Raw genomic sequence first — 26,274 nt, 5'->3', positions numbered from 1 at the left:
TCCCTCTCTCTCTCCCTTCCCCTTCCCCAAGCCATTCACTCACATCATTCTATCAATTTTACCTAACATCATTGTCCAAAATTACCAACATAACCTTCTGTGTCCTCTATGATCTGGCATCTCACTCTGATGTTAACAAACCAAACATCACAAATATCCAAAACAAATTTATTTTTTAGCAAAATTGAACTATTAAGTGCTCAGCTAAAATAGGGTGAATTTGATTTACTCCTAAGACTTCCTTCTCTTGTCTGGTAATATCCTGGGACAAAAATCACATCTGTATTTTGTAAGCATAAAAATCACAAATTGTTCATATTATTTTACTCTACTATTTTAATATCTAAGAGATTAAATATTCCTATTAATAGTTGCCTCAGTGCTTTATAACTATTGACAGTGAGTCATACTTCCTTCTCCTTTAAAAATGGAATTAATTTCGAGTTTTTCAAATCATCTGTTATGTAGATTACTGAGTTTCATGATTCGTCCATGTCTTCCATGTATTTTATAACTCTTCTTTCACTGATTCATATTGTTAATGATTACACATCTCAGTTTGAGAACAGCATTCATCTGGACCCTAGAACACAAACCCTAGGCCAACAAACACCTCAATACTAGGTTCTGATTACACAGCCTGGAGAGTCTCACTTGGGCAGTGTGAGATCTGGATGTTCACTTTCCATGCCATTGCCCTGGACCATTTTTCACTCAACATTAGCAAAGTCTCAATTTCCATCAAAACTGATGATACAGAATGTGCATCCTTAGAAGCCTTCCATGCTATTCCAGACTGACAACAGGAACTCCCAATATATTATCTCTTCTCAGCCTCAACCTAAACACTCACAGGATAGTAAAACTGCCCTTTCCTGCCCATCCCCCATCCTGCAGTCCTTTGAAGATGAGGACTCTTTGTCTTGCACTTCTCAGTACTTATCAAAGTGCTGACCCGGCAAACACTGAACTACCAGTGTCTAGTCCCATCTGGCTACTCCACTAAATTAGTCACAACCTCTCTTTAGAGTTAGTAGATCTCCATTTCACAAAGTTTACTTGTAACATGGAAGAGTCTACATAATCCAATCATTCTGAGTCAGAATCATCCTGATACCGTATAAGGATGGCAGGAAGTAGTGCTAATGACTACGGATGAAGAATACCCGTATTCCCGCTTGCTACAATATTGACCTGGAGGAAAGATGTGCCCACTGGTGCAATAGAGACATGACTGCTATGGTGTAACTAACTACTGTATGATTAGATCTGAGGCCTGCGTCACAAGAGAGAATACTATACACCTTGTCAATGGATGGGAGATCATAGGCCTATGATAGAACCTGTAATTGCTATTTTGCTCAGCAAATACTACTCTAATCAACAAGGAGAATTTTCAGAAATGGCAATGAAGAGAAAAAAATTACAAAGAAAGACTCCACCAGGACCCAAAACACACTGCTTCCAAATCACAGCCAGAGCATGAGACTACCAGGAGAATATACTTCTGACACCAGTGCTGGAACACGGGCATGTATGCTTTCTGTCTTGTGTCGTTCTATAAATCTAAGTTAATATGGGGCCAAGCTGTGGTCATTCTCTTCTGTCATCCTAAGTCTAACCTTAAACATCTACAACACCTATTAGTGGTCATCTTATAAATTCTTTTTCTTATACTCATTATTCTCATTTTCTCTCCTGCCCTCTCTCCTCCCTTTACCTTCCCTCCCCCCTCCCCTTTTGTTGAGTTTACTACCTCATGCTCTCAAATTGCAACAGTTTAAACATTTTGGGATTATAAATTCATCACTGGGGAAAAGGCAATAAACAATGTGATTGGGAGCTATGCAGCAGATCTTCCCCTAGAGTGTGGTGGGCCATTCTGTTGGACAACTCTATAGCCAGCCAACTGTGGAACTAGAGAGGTTCTCCAAATCTTTGCTAGCTTTTCTGGTACTTTAGAATCGGTAGAGGGTCAGAAAGCATAGCAGCAGAGATAAGGATGTTGGTTTCCCCATTCCTCAGACTTTCACTTGATCCCTGTGCTGCTGACTTCCTCCTTCCTACTGTACTTCAGAGCTTTCTGAGTTAATAGCTATTGTAAGTCTGTATCTCTGGTGAGGATGCCTCTGTGTGCCTATGGGGACATCTGACTCCACAATGGGAAGGAACTCTACCTGACAGTCTTCACAGAATCTCCATTCTCAGCCCTACAGATTGCCAGAGACCCATGGTGTCTCTGATCCTTGAGGCCTTTCCAAAGGTCTATGAAGAAAACCATTTTGCTTCTTTTATCAGTTAATTACTAGTTAAGAAGGAAAATGTAAGCCACAGATGTCAAAGGGAAAAACAGAAGTAGCAAATGCAGAAAGTAACTATGGATTCTAGGAGCATGCATGACAGGAAGTGTGATGTCTGAAAAGTCTCCTCCCAGTGATCAAGGCTGTGATCAAGACCAATGGTCTTGACAAAAAGAAATGCCAAAGAAGCAAGCTGGCGTTGGGCTGTACACAGAAACCAGAAGGGAAACAACGTTGTCCTGCTGGAGCCCTTCAAATATCGCTCCAGAATCATCCCTTTATTCACAAAACAACACGAACCACTGGGCAAAAGGACAATAGTTCAGATCCAGCACAGCGCAGCAGAGCAGAGTGGAAGATGTGGACAACAGATGGAGCAGTGACGGTGCACCTCTCATCCACATTTCCTGGCTTCTCTGACTTCTCCCTGCTTTAGGTTACTTATCACAACCTATCTATCCGTAATGCCCAGTTTCACCACAGAGGCGCTGACAATGCTGCATTCTTTATTATTTTGGAATGAGAAACAAAAGGAGAAATGGCAACTTCATTCCACCACCAGGAAATCTCCTCAAAGTTTCATTTTAAAATGAAGGCCTCACTGTGTTCCAGAGCAAAGGCAGTTTCTCTTAGTGTCTCACCATGTTCTGGGCTCCAGGGAAGTTGGTTACACCAAATAACATGTGCTTTCTTAAACAGCCTCTTATCAATCTTATGGTTTGTTCCAATCATTTTTTTAAAAATGTATTTGTTATGAATACAGCATGTGTGTGGGCAGGCCAGAAAAGGGCACCAGATCTCATTACAACTGTTTTATGAGCCACCATGTGGGTGCTGGGAATTGAACTCAGGACCTCTGGAAGAGCAGCCAGTGCTCTTGCTACTAAGCCATCACTTCAGCCCCTCAATCTTGTTTATAACCACACATCACATGCCTGAGTCCCTGCAAACAGCCTCATAAATATTTGTTCTTTATTGGAATGGACTAAACATTTGTAGGCCAATGTAAGCTTACTTGACTTACACATATAAACTTGCTCTTTCTATGTTCATATTTTCAACAAAAAAAAATGTCACATTAGTGATTTATTTAATGCATCCATGACTCTGATTATAATAGATACATGCTGCGCTAAAATATTTTTCTAGTGGTTATCTTCTAATACACATTAATTTAGTCTCCAATGTCTATACTTACCAATTCAGGGATGTCTTTTACTTTCAGAGGAACTTGGATTAAACCCAAATGAGTCCTAAAACTAAGAGAATCACCATTTTCATAATTTGGGTTGCGGAGATTAATTAATACCTTTAAAAATAAACAACAAGCCTGGTTAGTTTCTTTATATGTTTTACCTTACCAAACATGATAATTCTTGTATCACCTCAGGTTAAAAGGCAATTTGGGGTCATGCACACATCTTCAATTACACCCATCATATCTGTATATCTACTCAACAGAACATACCTCAAGAAAGTCCTTAGGTGCATAAACAGGTCGAAAAAGGCTTAAATCTAGAATGAGTCAGAGTAAAACAAAATATCAGATAATATATATAATGACCAATAATCATTAATGTCACTTTCCTGTGTTTCTACAGAGAAGAATCAGAATTATAGAGTATTGACTATTTGTTATATATTACTTGAGACACTGGGAACACAGAAATAAAAACCCTGTCTTCGACAACTTAAACAACAAATTATACAAGATCTTCAGAGTTTCTTTTTTTTTTTTTTTTTTTTTTTTTTGGTTTTTTGAGACAGGTTTTCTCTGTATAACCCTGGCTGTCCTGGAACTCACTCAGTAGACCAGGCTGGCCTCGAACTCAGAAATCCGCCTGCCTCTGCCTCCCAAGTGCTGGGATTAAAGGCGTGCGCCACCACCACCGGGCCTTCAGAGTTTCTTATAAAGATTCTGTATGAGAATTTCAAAGTACTTAGAATGCAAATAATGCTTTCTTGGTGAATTCCTCTACCTTGGCTAAACTTTTCTGAATTCAGTTGTACCATTTCCTATTATCATTCCCAGACTAGCTTTAGCAGTGGGGGCCCAGAGGAGGGCAGCCATGTGTGTGTCTGTCCCTATGATTATAGGCATCTACAATATACAGTTGTTACTCGTTATGTTTATAAAGCTGAATGTGCATTAAATTTGAAGACAAAATACAATTTAAAAACACTTTAAATTCTTGAAATTTATTTTTTCACTAGCCAATCTTTCCTCAGAATCTCAACATAATTAAGCTTACAGAATTTCTACGTTAACTACAGGTAAGTCTTGGGAATCTGTTAAATGAATATTGTTTAAATGTTTTTCTTTAATTATTTTTTCCTTTTTTATTGGATATTTTATTTATTTATTTATTTATTTATCAGATGTTATCCCCTTTCCCCATTCCCCCCCCAGACACTCCCTATACAAATCTCCTTTCCTCCTGCTTCTATGAGGGTGTGCCCCCACCTACCCACCCACCCCCACTCCCACCTCCCTGCCCTTGAATTCCCCCACACTGGGATATCCAGCCTTCACAGGACCAAGGACTTCCTCTCCCACTTATGCCCAACAAGGCCATCCTCCCCTACATATACAGCTGGAGCCATGGGTCCCTCCCATCCCAGGCTAGTGGTTTAGACCCTGGGAGCTCTGGTTGGTTGGTATTGTTGCTCTCCCCATGGGGGCCACAAACTCCTTCAGCTCCTTCAGTCTTCTCTCTAACGCCTCCATTTTTTCTTTAATTATTATTGTTGCATTCACACAAGTCTATAAATACAACCAAGTCCATTAGTGTTGCTCGTAAGCATGTGTTTTAGGGCTGAACACTTGGTGTTGGATAACTGCTTAGGGGCATCCCCAAGGAAGGCTGATCTCTCCGCTCTCAGCATTACCCGTCTGTAGCCATCTTGGACTTTCATGAGATCTTCCCTGTCAATGTTGGCATATCAGCTGGTCTTTATTTGGGTCTTGTTTAGGCTATTCTATTGTGTTTTTGTCATTTTGTGGGTATAGCTTCCCTGTCCTATATAGAAGACATGATTTCATAGCAGATACCCTGGTCCTCTGTCTTTTACAACCTTTTCCCCAGTTGATAAATCTATAACAAAACTCCTACATCTAAAGTTCAATGGACATCACAGAAGAGGTGACAGAAAGATTATTTACTCTTTTATAAAAATGTTTTAAAATGCTATTTGGAAAACAACAGATATGATTTAATATTATCCAAGTAATGGAAAACACAGCCTAAAAATTGGAAATTCTTAAACTGAAAAACAGAAATCAACATATCAGACATCAGAGGATTAGTGGAGGTGGAAGGCCGCTGTGTCTCTGAAGACATATTATGTTATTTTAGTTCAATTATCAATCTTGTAGGAAGTCCTACACATACCTGGCTCATCAGTTCCCATTTCATTCCACTTATTGAGAAGTTCTTTCTGCTCTCCAACTGGTCTCTAAAAGAAGTTTTTAATTCAGTTTCAAAAATCAGTAACTTATTCAAAAGTTTAAATAAGGTACTAGAACATCCGGGAAGCCAATCAAACATTGAAAACGTCTTTGGATTACACATAAGTTAAGTTTTACAATGATTAGAATATATCTAATCTCAGTGGTTTAGTTAGAACATAATGCTAATGAGTCTAAGAAGAGAAGGTACAAGATCAGCCTGGCCAGTAAATCCCACAAAGAACTGCTCCTCAGCCATATCCTACAGCTCTTACCCCATCAGCAAGCTCAGAAACGCATGGCAAGATTGGCTGGGGGAATATGACTGATTCAGCATTATCTTCTGATGTAAAAGACAGAATCATATCACACTATACATTCAGACAGGTTTTCATCTAAGGTTTTTCTATACACTACACTGTTAGTGCTTCAGTGGCTCCTCCTTGGCTCTCATTAAAAGTATGTGCTCTGGATCTATTCAATAGTGAAGAATAACTAACAGCAGAGAAGAAAGTGAAGAAAACTTCTCTCCTCTTTGTGAATAGCTATAGTATCTAGAACAGACTCCTGGTGGTTTTTCTTCTAGGAGTAAAAAGTAGATCTAACTAGAACCCAAGGGCTACAGAGATACAACAAATTACTCCTTTAATTCACTACATTAATACTAGAAGATGTCATTGTATTACCAGTTACAAGGCTGCAGTAATCTTGAACTTAACAGCATAGTGCTACAGAGCTCATTTACTCAAGATGTACAAAGACTACATGTCATTACAATCTTTAAAGTATACTCATTCTTTACAGCTGTGGTGGTTTGAGTGACATGTCCCCTACAGTCTCGGGCATTATAATACTTGGTCCCTCTGTTTGGGGAGGTTAAAAGGTGCAGCCTTACTGAACAAAGTATGTCACTGGGGGTGCGCTTTGTGAGTTCAAAGGGTTGTACCACTCCCTTTGCCCTCTGACTCCTGCTTGTGCTCTCAGCTCCTGCTCCAGTCATTGATGCCTGCCCACTGCCAGACTGCCTGACTATAACAGTGATGGACTCTATGCCTCTGGAACAGTAAGCGCCAAATAAACTCTTCCTTCCATAACTTAACACAGCAATAAGAAATGTCTGAGTAGGCTATAGCATATTTTGACTATAACAATCATTTAATATATAAAGAATGGGTATAAAACATTAAAAATAATTGGCACTTACAGATTTTTATTTAAAAAGACATTCCAATAAATGAAGAATATCATGCCTATCATACAGTTATACAGCTTTATGACATTTTTCAGTAGTTAACTCACAATAAAATACTTTAGCAGAAAAATGTTAAATGTACCTTTCGTGCTAATGGGATACTCAGTTCTGTGCACATACTATTTAAACTCTTCAAGATTCTTTTTTCCCAACTTCCCTGAAACAAAAGGAACAATGTATCATTGTTTTTCATTAACAATATCTATCCTAATAAGAAAAACAGTTACTATGATATTCACAGAAATGGCAAAGCTGGTTGAGGTTATCCTCACTCCTTAGTTCACTCAACACTGATTACTTCTCTCTGTGTACCAGATACTGTCCAGAGTGCTGTGATGTTAGCAGCCCTGCAGTTTGGATAGTCTTGGATAGATGTATTAAAGTCTTTTTCCCCAGTGGTGTACAATTGAGATGCCAGGGAACTTTTGAGAACTAGAGCTTAGTAAGAAGTCCTTTAAGGCACTGGGAGGAGTCCTGTAGGCCATTGTGAGAAGCAGTAGACATACACATAGTGTATCCTCAGTTTCCACACGTGTGTCAGGGCTAAATGAGTTCTGCCAGGAAGCACGGACTCTGGAGCATACTGCTCAGGTCACGTCCCAGGTCTGCCACTGACCACTGGTGTGAAGTTGGGCAGAGTGAATCACTTCATCAGTTTCCATGAGTACTTAACAAGTGAGCACATGTCAAGTACTAAGCTGCTGTCACTTTAGAGCACTGTGTGCTACTAGCACTGCTTTAAAAGAAAACTCACCCACTTACAAGCACCATACTTGTACTAGTTTCTTCAGATACCACTTTTCTTTGAATGTACCAATGTAGTTCCCAAAGTATTTTATACAGAAATGGGCTTTCATAGTCATGGAAGTTTAAATTACACTGGATAAGATCTTAAATGTTTAAATTTCAGTTAATTCAATGTTGTTCAAACTTACATAACTATGGAACCCTGACTGGTAGGAAAGCTGAAAACTCTAAAGATACCAAGAAGAATAAATATATTACATATTTCCTCAAAACCTCCATGGTTTCTGTTTTACTGCATCATCATTGTAGTGGTTTGAATATGAGTGGTCCAGGGAGTGACACTATCAGTAGGTGTGGTCTTGTTGGAGTAGGTGTGGCCTTGTTGGAGTAAGTGTGTCACTTTGGGGATGGGCTTTAAGATTCTCCTCCTAGCTGCCTGGAAGTTAGTCTTCTCTTTGTGGTCTTTAGATCAAGATGCAGGGCACTCAGCTCCTTCTCCAGCACCATGTCTGCTGGCCTGCTGACATGCTTCTCGCCATGATGATAGTGAACCAAACCTTTGAAAGTGTTAGCCAGCCCCAACTAAATGTTGTCCTTTATGAGAGTTGCCTTGGTCATGGTGCCTCTTCACAACAATGGAAACCCTAACCAAAATAATCATCTCATTTGAAGGAGGTTTTAATGAAAGTAAAAGTTAGAATCTTGCTAACATATACTACAGTGAACCTGGCAACAGGATACAGCATAGTTTTTTCTACAGCAGCAAAAGCAGGACCAGGAGGAGAGGGATGAATGAGTTCACAGGATTTCTGCAGGAATGATTTGAAATCTTTATAATAAAAATTTTTAATCTATTACTGAGGCCATGCTGGGAAGAAGAACCCCATCTCTGCCTGTGATGATCCTACAGCCCCTTTCACACTCAGAGGAAGGTTCACAAGCATTGCTGTGCCAGAGGGGTGGGCGGGGCTGTGCCCAGTAAAGGACAGCTAAGGAGATGGGAGCAGGTGGCAGGCTCATTGACTTTACTTGTTAAAGTCCTCTTGTAGTTTTTGTAATTGTTTTATTTTTAACTTTTAAACTGGTTTCTTTGTTGTTGTCAGCCAACTAGCAGTGACAGCCTGCTGGGAAAGTAAATTTATTTTAAATATGGTATCAGTAACACTGGCTTCAAAGGGCAGAGGGTTTTTGTTGTTGTTTGGGAGGTGGCATTTGTTGGTTTGTTGTGGGTTTGATTTTTTGGTTTTTTGTTTGTTTGTTTGTTTGGGGTTTTTTATTGTTTTGTTTTGTTGTTCATCAAGATTTCATTCTTTTAAATTCACAGGCCATAAGGAGCAGATGGTTATAGAAGGCCTTACCCTATTTCAAATTTCAGGGCAGTATGGTACATGACCCTCTCTATGTAATGTTTTCCAGGTTACCATCGTTAAATAAGTATGACCCTTGATTACTAAAAATAAAAAGGCAGAATTATTATTACTTAAAAGATCCTTATTCAGTCTTTATATGATGGATGATATATATTATGCCAACAAAAACATACTATGCATTGCATTACTTGGCATGCAAGAAGAAAACAAAAATGAACACTGGCCAACCTGTGCTTTCCTCATGTACACCAAAGGTTCTTTGAGATGCTCAGGGGGTGCAGAAGGATGACTGGGCAAAGGAAACCTAGAAGCAAAGAGAGGCAGCTAAGTAGCATACTGAGCCCTCAATAATGAATTACCTTGGTAAGAAGTCGATGCTACAAACTAAATAGAGTATCTGCTAATAGTTCATTTGTATGTACAGGGTCTAATAAAATTATAAAATTTTTAATTATATCATCCTACTAATGGTTAATGTTTTGGGTTTGTATTTCACACAGTGTCTCACTGGGTGGCCCCAGCTAGCCTGGAACTCACTATACAGACCAGGATAGCGTTGAATCAGTCTTGCCTCTGTCTCACAAGCACTGATATTATAGGTGTACAACACCACACCTAGATAAAATGCAGTAAGTCAAAAACAGTAATGCACTGGGTTATAGTTCTGGAGCCCAGGAAGTCAAACATCCAGGTCCCAACCTCTGGAGAGAGCCTTCCTCCTATATTATCTAGTGACAGAAGAGAAGATGCTCACTGGGAAAACAAACCTGGCCTTTTACACTATCTCCAATCCAACCCATACGGGTAGGCTCTTGTGCCCTAATGGCTCCCAAGGGTCTCAGTTGGTAATATTATTACAATGGCAATTACATTTCACCCATGAACTTCGGAGGGAACATTTAAACCACAGCAAACTACCTTAACAACTGTTTGACTAGATTTTTAAGACTATTCTTGGGGTTCGGGTTAGGGATTCACTGTACTCTCATTATGAGCTATGGCCTTTATTTAATCTTTTAAAAAAACCAACTCTGGGTATCTTTACATGTATGTGAACTTGTATATGTGCACATGCATGTGTCTACCTAGTCTTTCTCAGTGACAAAAGTCTGATATTGAGCTCTCAATTTCCATTCTGTTTTATCATTTTTCTTCTTTGGTTCAGAGCCCAAGTAAGAAGAAAAGCAGTGTTAATGAGCTCTTACTAGTTATTAAAAAAGATTCACAGTTGCATTGTGTAGGATATTAAAGATATGAGAATGAATGAGAGATAGGGGCTTTGTCATCAAATACAAAGACACAGTCTGCCATACAAAACTATTTTCAGAAATATATCAGATCACCAAATTAGAAGTTGTTAGTAAAACCTCAGATTGAAAAGTCAGAATTGGAAATAATACACAACAGGTACCTCTACTACATTCTGTGAAATAATATTTTTACTTGTCATGACAAACATCTATTTCTTTGGTAGCCAAAACTACCAATGACATGGTTGCAGTCAATTTCAGTAATAGATAGCACTTACATCTAATGTTGTCTGAGAAGTCATGGACCAGCTTGAAAGATGGTAATAGGCAAAACACTAAAATCTAACTTTAAAAATGTGTGTGGTAGTTTGAATGAGGATAGCTTCCACTGACTCGTTTATTTGAACATTGGGTTCCTAGTTTTTGGAACTATTTGTAAAGGACTAAGAGATGAAGCCTTGTTAGAAAAGGGGCTTCACTGGGGGTTATGTTTTAAGGGTTCAAAAGCCCACACTAAGCCCAGCCTCTCCCTTCTCTTTCTCCCCCTTACTCGCCACCTTGGCCTTACACTTCAGGTATAACCGTACTCAACTACTACTCCAACACTATGCCAGTCCACCTGCTGTCTTGCTCCCCACCAAGATGGTCATGAACTCACCCTCAGAAACAGTAAGCCATCCCCTAACTAAATGATTTCTTTTACAAGTTGCCTTGGTGTGAAGTTTCTTCACAACAATAGATACGTAGCTAATTGTATACCTAAAGTATAAATCTACAGGTCTTCATGTGAGACTACTGCAGAAACAGTCCAGTTAAACAAGGGTATCTCAGTTCCTAGTTAGATAGCTTACACAGAGACTGTGGGAAATAGAGTGTTAGAAACTACAGCATGCTAGAGAAAGACCAAGTAGTAAAACAGAACAGCAGACACAGAAACTCCTCTGGCCTGTGTATACGTCATGAGGACAGGATGTGTGCTTAGTTTTCTACTCCACACCCTGTTTGCTTCTTATCCCACTGGCACAGAGGGAACACTCCATGAACGATGGATGAATAATGGGATGTTTAATAAACCACCAAGCTAACATTCTGGAGCTATAGTTTTGAGAGCAAATTTCTATATACTTTAATAAGCATTGATGAAAAAATCAACATAAATAAAAGCATTAGGTTTTTAGTAACAATAATAATCTTGCAAAGAAAAAGAAATTGCATTTAGAATGGTCAGTTTGTAATGACAAAAAGAAGTATAATGTTTTAAATTCAACAGTAAGAAGAATTAAGTATTATGAGAACTATCCCATTACCTAATTACCTTAGATAAATACATTCTCAATATACAAAGCTGGCAATATAGAAAAGTCTCACCTATGTATTACTCACTCTCAGACTAGATGGCAGTGATTTGTGACATTAACTTGCTTAAAATTCTATAAGCATTCTAATGAGAGTATATGTATAGACAGCAACATAATTTTACTATTTACAAAGTAAGTATAGTTGAACAAAATGGTATCTCAAAATAGATGGGAAAAAACTCACACATTCAGTTCACTATAAACAGCATTCTGAAGTTTCTTCTCCCAACCTGTTTTTAAGTTTTAAAAAATAAGTATTAGTTTCTTAAATATGCAACAGTAATTTTTATAGCTTAACTTTATTATTTTATGTAAATGTGCCTAAATGTATCTATACACAACAAAATTTATGCATGAACTTGTGAATGTCAGAAGAGGGCATCAGATGCTCTGTAACTAGAACTAGAGGTGGTTGTAGGCTGCCATGTGGGTGCTTGGGATTGAACCAGAGATCCTTACAAGAACAATCAGTAATCTTAACTACTGAGCTATTTCTCTACCCTGAACTTGAAATTTAGCTCACTAAAATGTTGGCATCATGAGTATTTGTGAAAGAATTTTGCTAACCATTAGCTGGTAAGTAAAACTACTCAATCGTTCTCTTGAGTTAAGAGTAATGCCTTCTTCCACTCCAAGTTTTAAATGAGTGCCAATGTCTTTGAACTGATGCTATGATGAGTGTGTCAGCAACAAGAATAATAGACAGTCGGGTCCATACCAGAGAAAGAACACGAGAACCAGGTACAGTGGTGAGTCATCACATTCCTGGCCAACAAACACACACTATTCTGAGGAGCGACATGGAGTGTCTCAGCTCCCACATGTAAGTGCTGGCACCATGCTATCCTTTCTTGTCCAAAAATTAAGATTCTTTTTCTTTTTGTTTCTGAGTTTGTTTGTTTTTGAGGGGGGGCTATTGTTTTGTTTTGAAAGCAGAAAAAAATAATGTAGAAGGAGAAGGAAGAAAACAAGTGACTACTGCGAAGCAGTCTCTTCTACAGTACCCTTGTGTGTTGGCACAGTTTTACTACATGTGAGTTCTAATCCTCTCCAAGCAGAAGGCCATATCATTTTTGAAGTAGCTGGAAGTCTGAGGATGCTTAAAGGTAAAGGGGGACTTTACAAACCTGATACTTTAAAGAATTCCTTAATATCTTCTTTGAGTGATTCAAGTCTGATCTCGGGTCTCTGAAGACAGGCCTAGATTTTTGGAAGCCAAGGGAAAGAAAAAACAGTAGTAAAAAGTTATGTCATTGAATTCATATGTAATGCTAACAAATGTGTAGAAAGAAACACCTGATTTTTTTTTTTGAAATGCACTTGGAAGCTATAGCAGCTTAGACCTGCCTGAACTGGCTTCCCACAGAGAAGGCCTCCTCACCTACTTTCATGATAGCACTCTAACATATGCAAAATCCAACAGCATGTAGCTTACAAATACTTAACATGCTTGGCAAAAGTCCAAGTAGAAACAAGATCACATTTCGGCCATCTATTCTCACACTGTATCCAAAGTCCACGGCAGGCAGCCACACCTGGACAAAGATCTGCTGACGGGATGCATGTCTGCAGAGTGGCTTCCAGTTTGGATTGCTGCTCAATATACATGTGATGTGCCTATTTTTAAAAGTAGACAAAACCCCTACTCGTTGACATTTATTATAAAGTCTCTTCCATCTTTAAATGGATACTTTGCATTCCACACTGCAGTGTTTGCCATAAATAATGTAATTTTTCCCTGCTTGTGATGGATTTGTTCATCCTCAATGTGTTGGGGTTTCATGACACAGCTGTCTGGGAAACTCTAGAAACAGTTCTTAACAAGCCATTTCTATTACTCCATGGTATTTTATGCTCACTTTAAACCTATGAAATCAAAGATTGCTTTCATTCCCCATCTACCTTGCTCCTTTCCTCAAACTTTAAATCTTCTGCAAGGAAGCTGCTACCCACTTCATCTTCCAGGTGAGAAATTTCACATTTACTAATTTTCGACTACACTTTAGCATCTCTGTGGCTCAACCTCTTCCTGCTAAGAGATGACTGTGAGCATTTTTATTTTTATTTATTTTTATTTTTATTTTTTATTATGTAGATATATGCCTTTCTGTGCAGGTGTAGACAAACACAGGTGCCTGTGGAAGCCATAGGCACCAGATGTCCTGGAAGCTGGAATTATAAGAAGTTGTGAGCTGCCCAACATGGATGTTGAGACCAAATTTGGGTTCTCTCAAGTATAATACACATTCTTAACTGCTGAGTCATCTCTAGCCAGAGCTTTTTTTTTTGAGTCTCCTTTATTATCACATAAAAATAGACCAACTAATATCAAAACCAAAATTCCAGGAAAAATATTTATAGGAAAACAAGGTGATATCTACCATAAACCCAAAATACAACTGGCTCTGACCACTTATCAGCAGGGAGATCTGTTCAGTGTTAGCACCTATATGTGAAGAAATCAAGTGATCAAGGGTACCTGTCATGTGTGAGGAAAAAGAACCCCCAACTAGTCCACAAATATGCTCTGGAACAGTTAAGGAGCCTGGACCTAAAGTCTGGAATGCTTTGGCCTATTCCAGTGTGAGATATAAGGAAACTAGAATGGTACAGCCAACTGGGGCTCTTTCTCTAATAAGAACACATAGAGTGAAAACACGGGTAATCAAATTGTGGATGTTGGGGAAATAACTCATTACCTTGAAAACTGGCAAGTAAAAGAAAACACATTTATCCTGCCTTTCTGTCCTGACTTGAGTGAGAAAGCAAACAGTACAAGGGAGATGTTTAATTTCTATAAGTAGTTCAGCCTGTGGGCTAGAGTAATAGTCTAATGACACTTGCTGCTCTTACAAAAGACCTGAGTTCAGGTGTCAGCACCCACATGGCCGTTCACAACTGTCCTTTACTCCACTTGAAGGGGTTTCAATACCCTTTGGCCTCCAGTGGCACCAGGATATATGTGGTGCATAAATATACATTAATATATATAACATCTGTACACATAAAAATTAAAACATTGCCAGGCAGTGGTGGCGCACACCTTTAATCCAAGCACTTTGGAGGCAGAGGCAAGCAGATTTCTGAGTTCGAGGCCAGCCTGGTCTACAGAGTGAGTTCCAGGACAGCCAGAAACACACAGAGAAACCCTGTCTGAAAAAACACCAAAAATAAAATAAAACATTACAGCTAAAACTAAAACAGATTCAGTTAGAACCTCAATGAATTCCTGGCTCTAGGCATTGAGCAGGCACAGTTATTAAGTCTGCAGAAGAGATACTTAGACAGTATGTGCTAGTCAATGAAATAACACTCTACTACCAACAGCTATGCCAAAAGTTGACACCCAAGTCCAGTAATCCTGGGGTCCAGCTGACAAAACACATAAAGGACAGAACATGGTGAGCTGCACTAGGAGTTTACAGCCAGTAAAGTCCAGGCTATGTGAAACACTAAGATAAACAATACGGCCTTTAGCTAAGGAAGCATTCTTTTTAAAAAGAAGGAAGGAAAGTTGGAAAAAAGATTCAACGAAAAAAGTGCTTGCTGTGAGAATGTGAGGACCAGACATGGCATCCTCACAACTAACATAAAATGCTAGGCAGATATGGTGGTCTTCTCATATTCCTAGAACCTGTAAGACAAAGACAAGGGATCCCAAAGCAAGCTAGCTCACTAGAGTAGCCAACGGTCTTGGTTCATGTGAGAGACCCTGTTTTAGTTTAAAATAAAAAGTAAAGAGTGACTGGGGAAGACACCCAACATCAACCTCTGGCAACCACATACATACAAATGCTTAGGCACATACATGTACCTGAGTATACATACATGAGCATACACACATGACTATATATACACACATACACATATATAACACACACACATAAATAAACAAACCTGTATTTTAAAATACTAGAAGGCATTAGATTTTTAAGTTGGCAAGGCCAAGCTATACTAAGTGTAATGGCTATTCCTGGTTGTCAACTTGACTATATCTGGAATGAACTACAAGCCAGAATTGGAGGGCTCACCTGTGATCCAGATCTTGAGGCATTGTGGCCATGAAAAGCTTAGGCCCAGGCCACGTAGTACATGCCTTTAATCCCAGGAGACTAAGGCAAGGAGATCTCTGAGTTACAGGTGAGCCTAGGACAAAACAAGTCCCAGATCTAGGTGTGATGGTACACACGTTTAATCTGGGCCACACCTTCTGCTGGAGACTTACATGAGGACACTGGAAGAAGGAAGATTCTCTCTTTTCACCTGCTTGCATTTACTTTCCAGCACATCTACTGAACCTACTTCTACAGAAGACCAGCTGAAACAACTAGCCTCATTGGACTGAGCAACTACTAGATTCTTGGACTTCCCATCCAGGGCTACCCATTGTTGGGTTAGTTGGACTCCAGACTGTAAGTCAGCAAAACAAATTCCCTTAATATATAGAGGCACTCCATAAGTTCTGTGACTCTAGAGAACCCTGACTAATATACTAAGAGATATACATATACAGGAAGTTGATTAGCATAAATTCAAGTGACCAGGGAGAAAATGATCTGCAGTTTTAACGGGGCACATGGAGGGGTCTGTCTGTGGCAGCCAACCCTCTCCCATGATCGGTATTACAAAGATCATTCACCTGAAATAATGCATTACAGACTGGTCATCTATATGGAAAGGCTTCAAAAATGAAAAAGAAGAAACACATCTTCCAATACACTCATCATCTCCATTCTAAGGTCTTACTTTTAACCTACTCCTTTTTTTTTCTTTTAAAATTTATGCAAGGAGAGGATGTTAGATCCCCCAGCACTGGAATTACAGGCAGTGGTAAGCACTGGAGACCAATGCTGGGAACCAAATTCAGGTCCTCTGAAAGAGTAAGTGCTCTTAAGCATGAGCACTCCACAGCCCAGGCCTCCTCATCTTTTACTTGACACACTGCCCTACTCAGACTCACTCCTCACCCAGCATACCCAAGCGCCTTTACTTCTTTCTCAGCATTCACTATCAGTTGATTCATCTACTGTATTCGTTGGTAAATTATATGCCTCATCGTCTAATAGCAAGCTCCACTACAACAGCTATCTTTGTGCCTAAAATAGTTACTTTCACAAAACAGATACATAATAAATATTTATTGAATGAATCAAAGAACCAACATCTTTCTTTTCCCATTGCCTTCTAGTGCTTTCTTCCTAAAATGTAAGTCTGTGCTGGCCATGGCTCTGCATACATACAAAGGAGCCTGAAATTTTCACCAGGCATATGTAGCCCTTTACAGTGTAAATTTACTTCATTCCTACAGATCTGCTGCTGGTGCTGCCTGACCCAGCTAAAGATGCTCTCGGTTTCTCACCACGGTACGCACTAGTCAGAGTATCCTGTGCTCTCACAACTGAAAATCCCTTTAGGGCTTCAAGCTTTCGTTTGTCATTTCCTTAGAAGCAGATGCTCTCTCATCACAAATACATCACAAATCACAAAACCTTCCAAATCCCTCCTTTCAGCTCCCCTAACAAAGACAGAACATTATGTCCTCTGTGACACCACAGAGACTACAATAGAGCTCTCGTCTCACTTATCTTTCTGACTAGACGGTCAACAGACGGACAAGGCCGAGTCTCCACTCTGCATCCTATCTATTACTCTGGCATTCATTGCTGCTTGACAAAATTATATTGACCGAACCATGTTCTATCTTTTTTTAGTCAATTTTATTCCAAAATAAATATAGAACTTCATAAAATTATTTTTAACTGAGCAGAGTAATTTCCAGTCCATTATCCCCAGAAGTATTTTATTTTAGAAGCTGTAAAACCTCCGGCTCATTATTCGCAATGACAGAGACAAATGGAAATTTAACTTCTCTTGTTTTATTTTTTTTTCTCTTCCTTGGTCTGTATTTGGAAATGATTTCATAGAGTACCATTTAAAGAATTTGAAGGAAAAAGCTTGTTATTCTTTCTAAACATTCTCACTATTTCAAGGTGGCTAGACCTCCTTGATAGACTTTATAGTAAAGGCAAGCCTAGGGAGTAAAGAAGGCCCAGGTGAGCAGAGTCCTGAGTGGATGTGCACTGCTGACGCGGCACAGGCACAGCGAAGACTCCAGAGTGTCAGATCCGTGGAGGAACAGCAAAGCTTTCCTTCCCTCTGGTCTACGTATGGATGTTGACATAGTACAGAAAATATCCACCATAGCTTTCTTATGAGATATGGACTGTCTGGAGACTACTTCACTATATAAGACTGGATAAGTCTGCCCCTTTGGTTCAGCTAGTTACCATAAACCCTGCCTCCTTGATTATCTGTATGCAATAACGCTGCCTCTCTGTTCTGTGTTCTGTGTTCTACTATAATAGCACATTGAGCTTGAGGTGAGGGCGGGGGCGGGGACAGGCCTGAGGTTTTCTAGCAGGAAGCCCAGACCACTGGCTCCCAGCTTCCTGCCCAAGTATCTGCCTGCCTGACTTCTTCATCTCCTTGCTGCCCAATGAAGTCCATTTCCTGAGCCCTGCTGGACACGGCATGAACCAAATTAACTAACTACTCACGTTAATTATCAACATCTTTAGAAAATGGAGACTCAAAGCCAGGACAGGGTACCTGAGGATGCAGCTAAGTGGGAGAGGGCTTGAATAGCAGGCTCAAAGATCTGGGTCAGAGCTAGGATCAAAGCCATACCAAAGGCACAGACACAGCCACCACACAAACCAACACACAGCACAGTAGCAACAGGAGCACCATATGCTATGGTGACACGGTTCTAACACATGATTCAGTAGCCCGTGCCTCTCTGGAAAATTCTCTGGAGACACTTTGGCAATCCTATTGTATAAACCACATTGAAGGCAGCATTATTATACATTGATAACAAACCTTTCTCAGTCACATTCAGTGTTTAAAAGGTACAGCTTTAGTCTGATGCAGTTTAAGCATCTTATTTCTGTATTGTATTGGGATGACTCAATGAGGAGAAAGATTCTGATTCACAGAGAAGTATCTGTGTTACTAATAAATTTCCTAGTAATCTAATCACACTCCAACCTAAACAGATACAGGAAATTGACAGAGTAGTTAGAAATTTTTTATTTTAGAACAAATCCAAAATTCCCTTATCACTAACACCTAGATGAGACTAGGGCTTCTGACCCAACTGCTCAATTGTGTGTGCATGGAATCCTTCCCCTTGGTGTGTCGCACACCTCAGCAGTGTGCTACTCTAGCAGCCTGGTGAGCATGAGCACGTGTGCTTTCCTTGGCCCACACCCTGACATGCACAGCAGCTGCAGCGCATCCTCACTTGTGTGATGCCTCAGGCACAAACACACGCAAGAGCAGATATTTACAGGTGCAGTGCAGACTGTGCACTGACTTCTGACGCTGAGGAGTCCGAGGAGTTGTGTAGTACAGTTGTTTAATTACCTGCTTTTAAGCCTGGTTGTATTAAAGCACAGCTTACAGAGCACTTAGGATGGGTGGCAGGAGACCTGGCTTGGCACTGAGAGCTGAAATTATCTCCCAGGCATACTTATTAATTTGATTAAGCCATTAACATCTCTGCATTTGTTTCTTCTTTATTTAACAGAGAAAAGAAACTAAATAAAGTAATTATGAAAATTGAGTAGAAAATTATCAAAGTAATCTTTTGGTTATGCAGTCCAGTATAAATTAAAGTTGTGTTATAAAATATAAGATGTGCCCAGATGTTAAGGGACTGGATATTTGTAACAGATTTTCATGGAAAAAGATATGAATCTTAGAAAAAGAGGTTTTTTGGAAAATCTACAACCAGAACTTGAGCCTTCTTTAAACCCAATGCCTGTAGCTCACAACAAGAACTAAAATATACTCCTCATGGAAAACAGAAGGCAGGAAATGGACAGTTTTGATGCTGTGTACATCCTTCATCCACTCATGCTGATCACCCTTCTGCATGTTGAAAACCACGTTCTTCTTCTTGCTGGTGCAAAGGTGCGCACTCATGCATGTGAACACAATTTTCATTTCCACTAGAACAGTCCTAACTTCAAAGCCTTAGCTATGAAGATCTTAAACTCCTGATCTTGTTGAGTACAGGAAAGTGGAGAGGCAGAGGGAGGGAGGCCACATGCTCTGGGAAAGGAAAGCAGAGCACACAGCAGGGCCCAACAAAAGGAGTCCCATGAGACTTTCCTTGATGGGGTCCTATTACCTCCCCTTCTCACTGCACTCAAATACCGATGCTGCACTCCAGGTATCCATCTATGCCTGAAATCATAGAAATTTGGGATTAGAAGGGACTATAGGAAGGTCTGCTGCACCACTAACCACTTAGAGGCCACTGTCCTCTCCATGTGGTGATCTGCCTGAGAAAATCCAACATGGAAGCTGAGCTCCTTTCCAACTTAAGAAATGTTTCTATTCCTAGCTTAGCAACGCCTCCCTTACCGTACATTCCTGTGCTGAGTTAATGCCAGGCAGCACTGACTTAATATGTGCCAGCACTAACCCCTCCACCTCAGGCCACACAGTAAACGGGATCCCTTTTGCTGAGAGCCCTTTAGTAACAGTTACTGTGTTATCTCTGACACAGTATATATGGCCACGTCTGTTTCAAGCTTCATCAAATTCTCTCGTATCAAGGCCTAGCTCCATGTCACTCTCTGGGAAGCTCTCCCCTCGCCTGTCCACCACTGCTGTGGCTTCAGAATTGGCCTCTAGAGCTCATTCCTCTACAATACTGATTCAATCACACCTTTCAATCACAGGTTCCTCACTCTTAAAAATCACTGAGGACTCTGGGATGATTTATGTAAATTTTAAGTATTGGCACACCATCAGATTAAAGTAAAAGCATTACAAGTCATTGTTAGTCTGGTGGTTCCTTCAATGAAGCACACGATTACTCTACAATTCAGGATTTCTCCCAGGTGCATCCCCAAGGAACCCAAGGCAGGGAAGCAAATAAGCACTTGACACCAGTATTAATGCTCAACAGCCCAAAGGTGGAAACAACCCAAAAGCACAAATAATGAGCAGATAACCAAAATGCTGTGTGTATGGGAATATTATTCTTCCGTTTAAGCTATTTCTGACACAGTATATAATATGGATGAACTTAAAGACGTCGTGCTACATGCTTCCTGCTGTGCAACACGGAAGGAACACACATTTAAGAAAACTCAGAACAGTCACAGTCACAAACAGTAGAATGTGGTTATCGGGACAGGGAGGGGTTGGAGAGTCAGTGTTTAAGAGCACACAGCTTCAGTCCAGAGGGTGTTAAAACAGCACTGGACATAGACAATGCTGTGTTTAACAACACTGTAGATGTACCTCATGCCAAAGGACCTCTCAACTAAGGAGCAGAGGTAATTTTATGAATATTGGACCACCAGAAAGAATTGCCTGATTCATTTTAAAATAACCATCATAATCCATTATATATTATCCTAAATACTTATTTAAAGTAGCTTTATTTTTAGAAACAAATACAAATTCAAAACATCAGTGAGAAGCATTATATAGTCTTTTCAATGTATAAAGTAGTAGATTAAAACTATCACTTTCTTTCTATTTCCATGGCAGTCAGTCTATGGCCCTTGCTGTTTTGTCTGATGCATTTGGACTGTACATACATGCAGTAGAATTTTATTATCCTTTGTGGACAACTGAAGATGTTCTTTTATGAAACACCAAAATCTGATAACCTATGGTTTCCTAAAGATTGGCTATGATGTGGAATTTAATACCAATAAACTCTCCAGTCTCTGACACATAAAGATGCATTGCTCAGCTTTGAACTTGTGTCTTTTCCCTATATATGATCCTGTGATATCATGCATGGTCAGATAACTAAGTTAAGTGATTTACTTACTCATTGAACAACATCAAAAAGCAATATTCATTAATGTCACCACAAATATCACCCACAAATAGTTTTAAATAGTGAGAAGCCACTAAGTTCACAGTGGCAGGCACATTTTCCCAATGGCTCATTTTTACTCAAAGCTTGAATTTCATCACCACACACAACAGTTTCCTTTAAGTCACATGTTAACTTCACATATTGTTTTGAAAAAGCAACTTCCAAATATTTTTTGAATAACAGCATCAATTCTATGAATAACAGCTTACATGAAAGCATATGGATTATATATAATAGCGTTTGCCAGTTTCACAACTGTTTCATTTTTGAAAAATCAAATCCATTTGCTTGTATCTCCTAAGTGCTATTTTAATTATTTCTTTTCTTTTTTGAACCTATAATTACATCATTGCCTCCTTCACCTTCCTCCCTCTAAACCTCTACTTACTTCTCCTTGATGTTTTTAAATTCTTGGTCTCTTTTTTCATTAATTGTTGTTACATAAATATATATATATAATATTCCACATGAATATATATTCCATATAAATGGAATATATTGTACAATATATTATATAGTCCATACATAGTTATATATAAATATATATAAAATATCTGTTATAAAATTCCATAGTATAATTCCATAGTATATGGAATGATTTATAAATTATATATGCTTATAATATATGTATTATATATAATTATATATGTGGAATATATATATGGAAATTATATATTATATATGGAATGTATACAGAAATTATATAGAATATACAAAAATCATATAAAATATATAATATATGCATTATAACTATAATATATAAGTAATTATATATAATATATAAAGAAATGTATATGCAACATATATACACATACACACACACACATACACACACACACAATATGTGTACTTGCACAGTCTGCATACTTTAGTCTGCATACTTGTATGTTTTCAGGGCAGACAACTTGGTGCTAGATAAGCAATGGGTGAGCTCTTCCCTGTGGAAGACTACTTCTCTTTCTCAGCATTCCTTAGTTGTGTGTAGTTCTTTGTGTAGCTGGGCCTCCTGAGCTCAGCTCATGGGCTGCTTACGGAATCACAGAAGATCCCACAAAACATAGAAAGTAAAAACAAGCAGAGGAAGAGGCTATAACATTCTCTTCCTCTGTCTCTCCTGATTATCAGAGGCATGTGAGTATGCTCTGTAAACAATCCAGTGACTTTCCCTTCTGAAATTACCTCAACAACCCCTTCAGGCTCTGTGTTGTTGTTGTTGTTGTTGTCAATGACGATGACGATGATGATGATGTATCAATTCAGGAACTCCCAACTCTCCAAAAAGTTAGTCATTCAACCTAGATATTTCTACCTATCTAGAAAGTTTACACACAAGAACAAACAGGCGTGGCCTTCTCACTGCCCCAACACTTGGAACAGGATTTCGTCCTTGAGCACTACCTAGACTTCCTGACTCCCAGCCATCCCCTCTAGGTGCATTTATACTCCCCTCATCTACACTGTTCTTGCAATAATTGGGTTCTTTGTATGTGCTAGTTGCTGAGTTTAAAAATAAAAGATATCCTTTCTTACTTTTAAAGATCTCACAGCATAATTAAAGACAAAAATAAAAGTTAGACATAGCATTAAAAAAGATATTGCCCTTTTCCACAGTAATTCCCAGACATCATTATTCTGGACTTAGTCTAATTCCTCACAAGAGCCCATTACCATCGCTAATGAGACGCTCAACGTAAACATGTTGAAGTGGGTCTCTCCATTTCTTCCTAATACTTCTGGTTCCATCTAAAACCATAGTGCAGACTCATTGCTGTAATCCTAGCAGTCCCAGTGGAACACCCTGTAGCCAGGAGTACGTGTTAATTTCAGATTGGAAGACCTGGCGCCCTGAACGCTGACTGAGCCTTACATTCAACATGTGCTGTATAATTCCCACCCTGCTCCGGTTTCTCTCACCTTGAAGATGGATCTGTCCCTGGCCGCCTTCTGCTGACATCTCCAGGCTGACCCACTTTCCTACCTACACTCTCTTCTCCATTATACCTCTTGTTCTCTTTTGTAAAATCATTCTCAGTTTACTTTTTGTGTCTAGCCTTCTTCCTTAGTCCCTTAGGCTTGTTCTAACTATTCCAGGAACCCTACGTGACATTTTCTAAGTAACTCGGTGCTCACATAAAACATGAGATATAATTTAACAAGCCAAATTCACACTGTAATACATATCCTGAATCTTAAGTATAAATTCCACACAGGCAAGAACTTTCTTCTTTTGGAATTCTACATGCCATCATTCACTTCTTTACTATATTACTTTATAAAATTAAAGATACAATAAAAGCCAACATACAAAGGATAAAGATGACATTGCTCTTGGCTCAGGACAAATAAGAGACCCTGAGTTTCAAATTGCAACAATACAATCTAGATCTTCCCCATGTATATGCCAAACATTGCCTGAAAATATATCCAAAAAGACAGGCTATCCACACTGCTCTTCCAGAAGACCCAAGTTCAGTTCTCAGCACCCATCTCTGGTAGGTTACAATGACCTATAACTCTAGCTGCAGAGATACCTATACCTCTAACCTCTGTAAGAAGCTGTACTCACAAACACTTACCCACATGCAGTCACACACATACATGTAATTTTAAAATAATAAAAGAAACTTTTTAAAAAGACAGAACATATTTTGCTCATAGCACAGACCTTTCATACTAATATAACTTCTATATATTTAAGATAACATTTCATGAGGTTTTTCTACTAGTACCAAGATATTCTGGGGTTCTAGACACTATAATACCTATTACATATTCCTCTCTCCAGAGCTCATCTTCTTTTAGAGCCCAGCCTGTCATAATCCTGTTATTTATAATTTTAAAAATTAAATAACAAGACATTTAATGCTTAACGGAGTGAAACTAACATGTTTATACAATATCCACTTCCGTGTGAAATAAAATAAAGTAACAATACCAATATGGCCCTGGACATCAATCTGGAATTAGACTGTCACCCCAGTGTCTAAAGAATGATTGAGAAAACTCCACCCTAAGATTCAAAAGAACTTCAAGACAGTTATTCGGAAATATTCAGAAAACTAAATACTTAACCACTCTACTATATAAGAAGTGTATTAAAACATAATTAGTGGCTAATTATATATGCTAAAGATGACATTTGATTACACGTAGAAAAATATTTTTTAAAATCTGTATTTAGATTTTAAACATCTAAAGAATTATATTTTACTCTGTAAGTTGCCCTGCCAATTTCTACATACACCTAAAACACATAACTTGAGGCAGTACAGGAGACATACCAGCAGGAAAATATGTTTCTTAAATGTAAAAGACACATAGTATCTAGTCATCTGTTTAAAAGTACGTTAGTGAAGCCAATTAAAAGAAAAAATGGCCCAGTGTAAAGGGCGAAGTATCACATTGAACACTGAGACATGAAGGACATCGGATGAAGAAATGCTGAATCATTTGCACCTTTTTTTTAAAAAGGCAGGTTTTCTTTTATAAAGCACTTATTAATATAAATGAGAGGTGTTATCTTGTTCAGTCCTCAGCAAATGGGATGAATGTGTACAAGGTGGATACAGTGGATGGACAAACTGCTAGCTTGATAATACACTTTTCTAGAACAAAGAGTGGACTGATCCCCCCCCTCTCTCTCTCACACACACACACACACACACATCCCTAAATGTAGAAAAGAGTTGCAGAGTAAACAGGACTTAGAGTAAAAGGAGAAAATTCTGAAGGAGGAACTGGCTATGCAATAGTTACACTTCCTCTAGGATTGTAAGCCTATTCCGAAAGACATGGGCTTGAGAATCAGGACTAGCCCAGCCCTCATGCAGGGCTGCCAAAGACACACAGAGAAATAAGTAAAGACTTTGCAAGTATTAAGTGCTTAGCCAGTTTTATCCTCAAAAATCTGGTGCTCTGTGGGACAGAAGGCTAAAAATCAAAACAATAAAATGCACTGACAAAGTACTTTGGCAGCCTGAGGAAAAGATTAAAGTTTGAGACCCAAATGCAATGAACACACAGAATATATCAAATCCTTTGTTGAAAACCTATGAGACCCAGGAAAGAACCAAGGGAAGATTGATCTTGAGAAAACTCAGCCTTGACTCAGCACATTCCATAATGGCATTAAAGTTGGTGACTGGTCCCAAGACTGATTCATGGAGGGGAAGGCGACAATGATGCTGTTTGGTGGCTATATTTTAATTTGTACAAAATGCAAAACCTTCAATAAAAGCATGCTGCTGTCTGATTGACAGCACAGAAACAAAGGCAAGAGGAGAAAAGATTACAAAGAGCTTCGTGGGTAATCTAGATAACAGTTTTAATACCATTATGAAGGACACCACATACCCATGGAAAAATGGTTATAAAAATCCAGGAAAAATAGACTCAGAACTGGCTTCATTAAACAAGAACCACCTGAAGGGGTTGTCAACGAGGCTCAGCCGTTAAAAGCACTCACTGCTCTTCCAGAGGACCTGAATTTGGTTCCCAGAACCATACACAGTGGCTCACAGTAGCCTGTAACTCCAGCTCCAGAGGATCCAACATCTTACCTCCACATGTGCACACACATGTGGCAGACACATGCAGACACATAAATAAAAATACATCTTTTTTTAAAAAAAAAAAA

General features: G+C 39.0%; 1 protein-coding gene across 1 annotated transcript in view; it reads right to left on the bottom strand.

Moving 5' to 3' along the window:
* Positions 1-26,274, bottom strand: part of Tbc1d19 (TBC1 domain family member 19) — a 113,112-nt gene that overhangs the window by 78,450 nt on the left and 8,388 nt on the right. The window contains exons 2-8 of the mRNA XM_028765245.1: positions 12,853-12,925; positions 11,910-11,955; positions 9,346-9,421; positions 7,083-7,157; positions 5,693-5,756; positions 3,769-3,815; positions 3,499-3,609 (exon numbers count right to left, since the gene is read on the bottom strand). Coding sequence (XP_028621078.1) covers positions 3,499-3,609; positions 3,769-3,815; positions 5,693-5,756; positions 7,083-7,157; positions 9,346-9,421; positions 11,910-11,955; positions 12,853-12,925 — 492 coding nt within the window. The remainder of the gene's footprint in view (positions 1-3,498; positions 3,610-3,768; positions 3,816-5,692; positions 5,757-7,082; positions 7,158-9,345; positions 9,422-11,909; positions 11,956-12,852; positions 12,926-26,274) is intronic.

Source organism: Grammomys surdaster, unplaced genomic scaffold (genome assembly GCF_004785775.1).
Source record: "Grammomys surdaster isolate TR1022 unplaced genomic scaffold, NIH_TR_1.0 150, whole genome shotgun sequence".
Lineage (NCBI taxonomy): Eukaryota > Metazoa > Chordata > Mammalia > Rodentia > Muridae > Grammomys > Grammomys surdaster.
The sequence above is the reverse complement of the archived record's forward strand: the minus strand, read 5'-3'. Positions and strand labels throughout refer to the sequence as shown.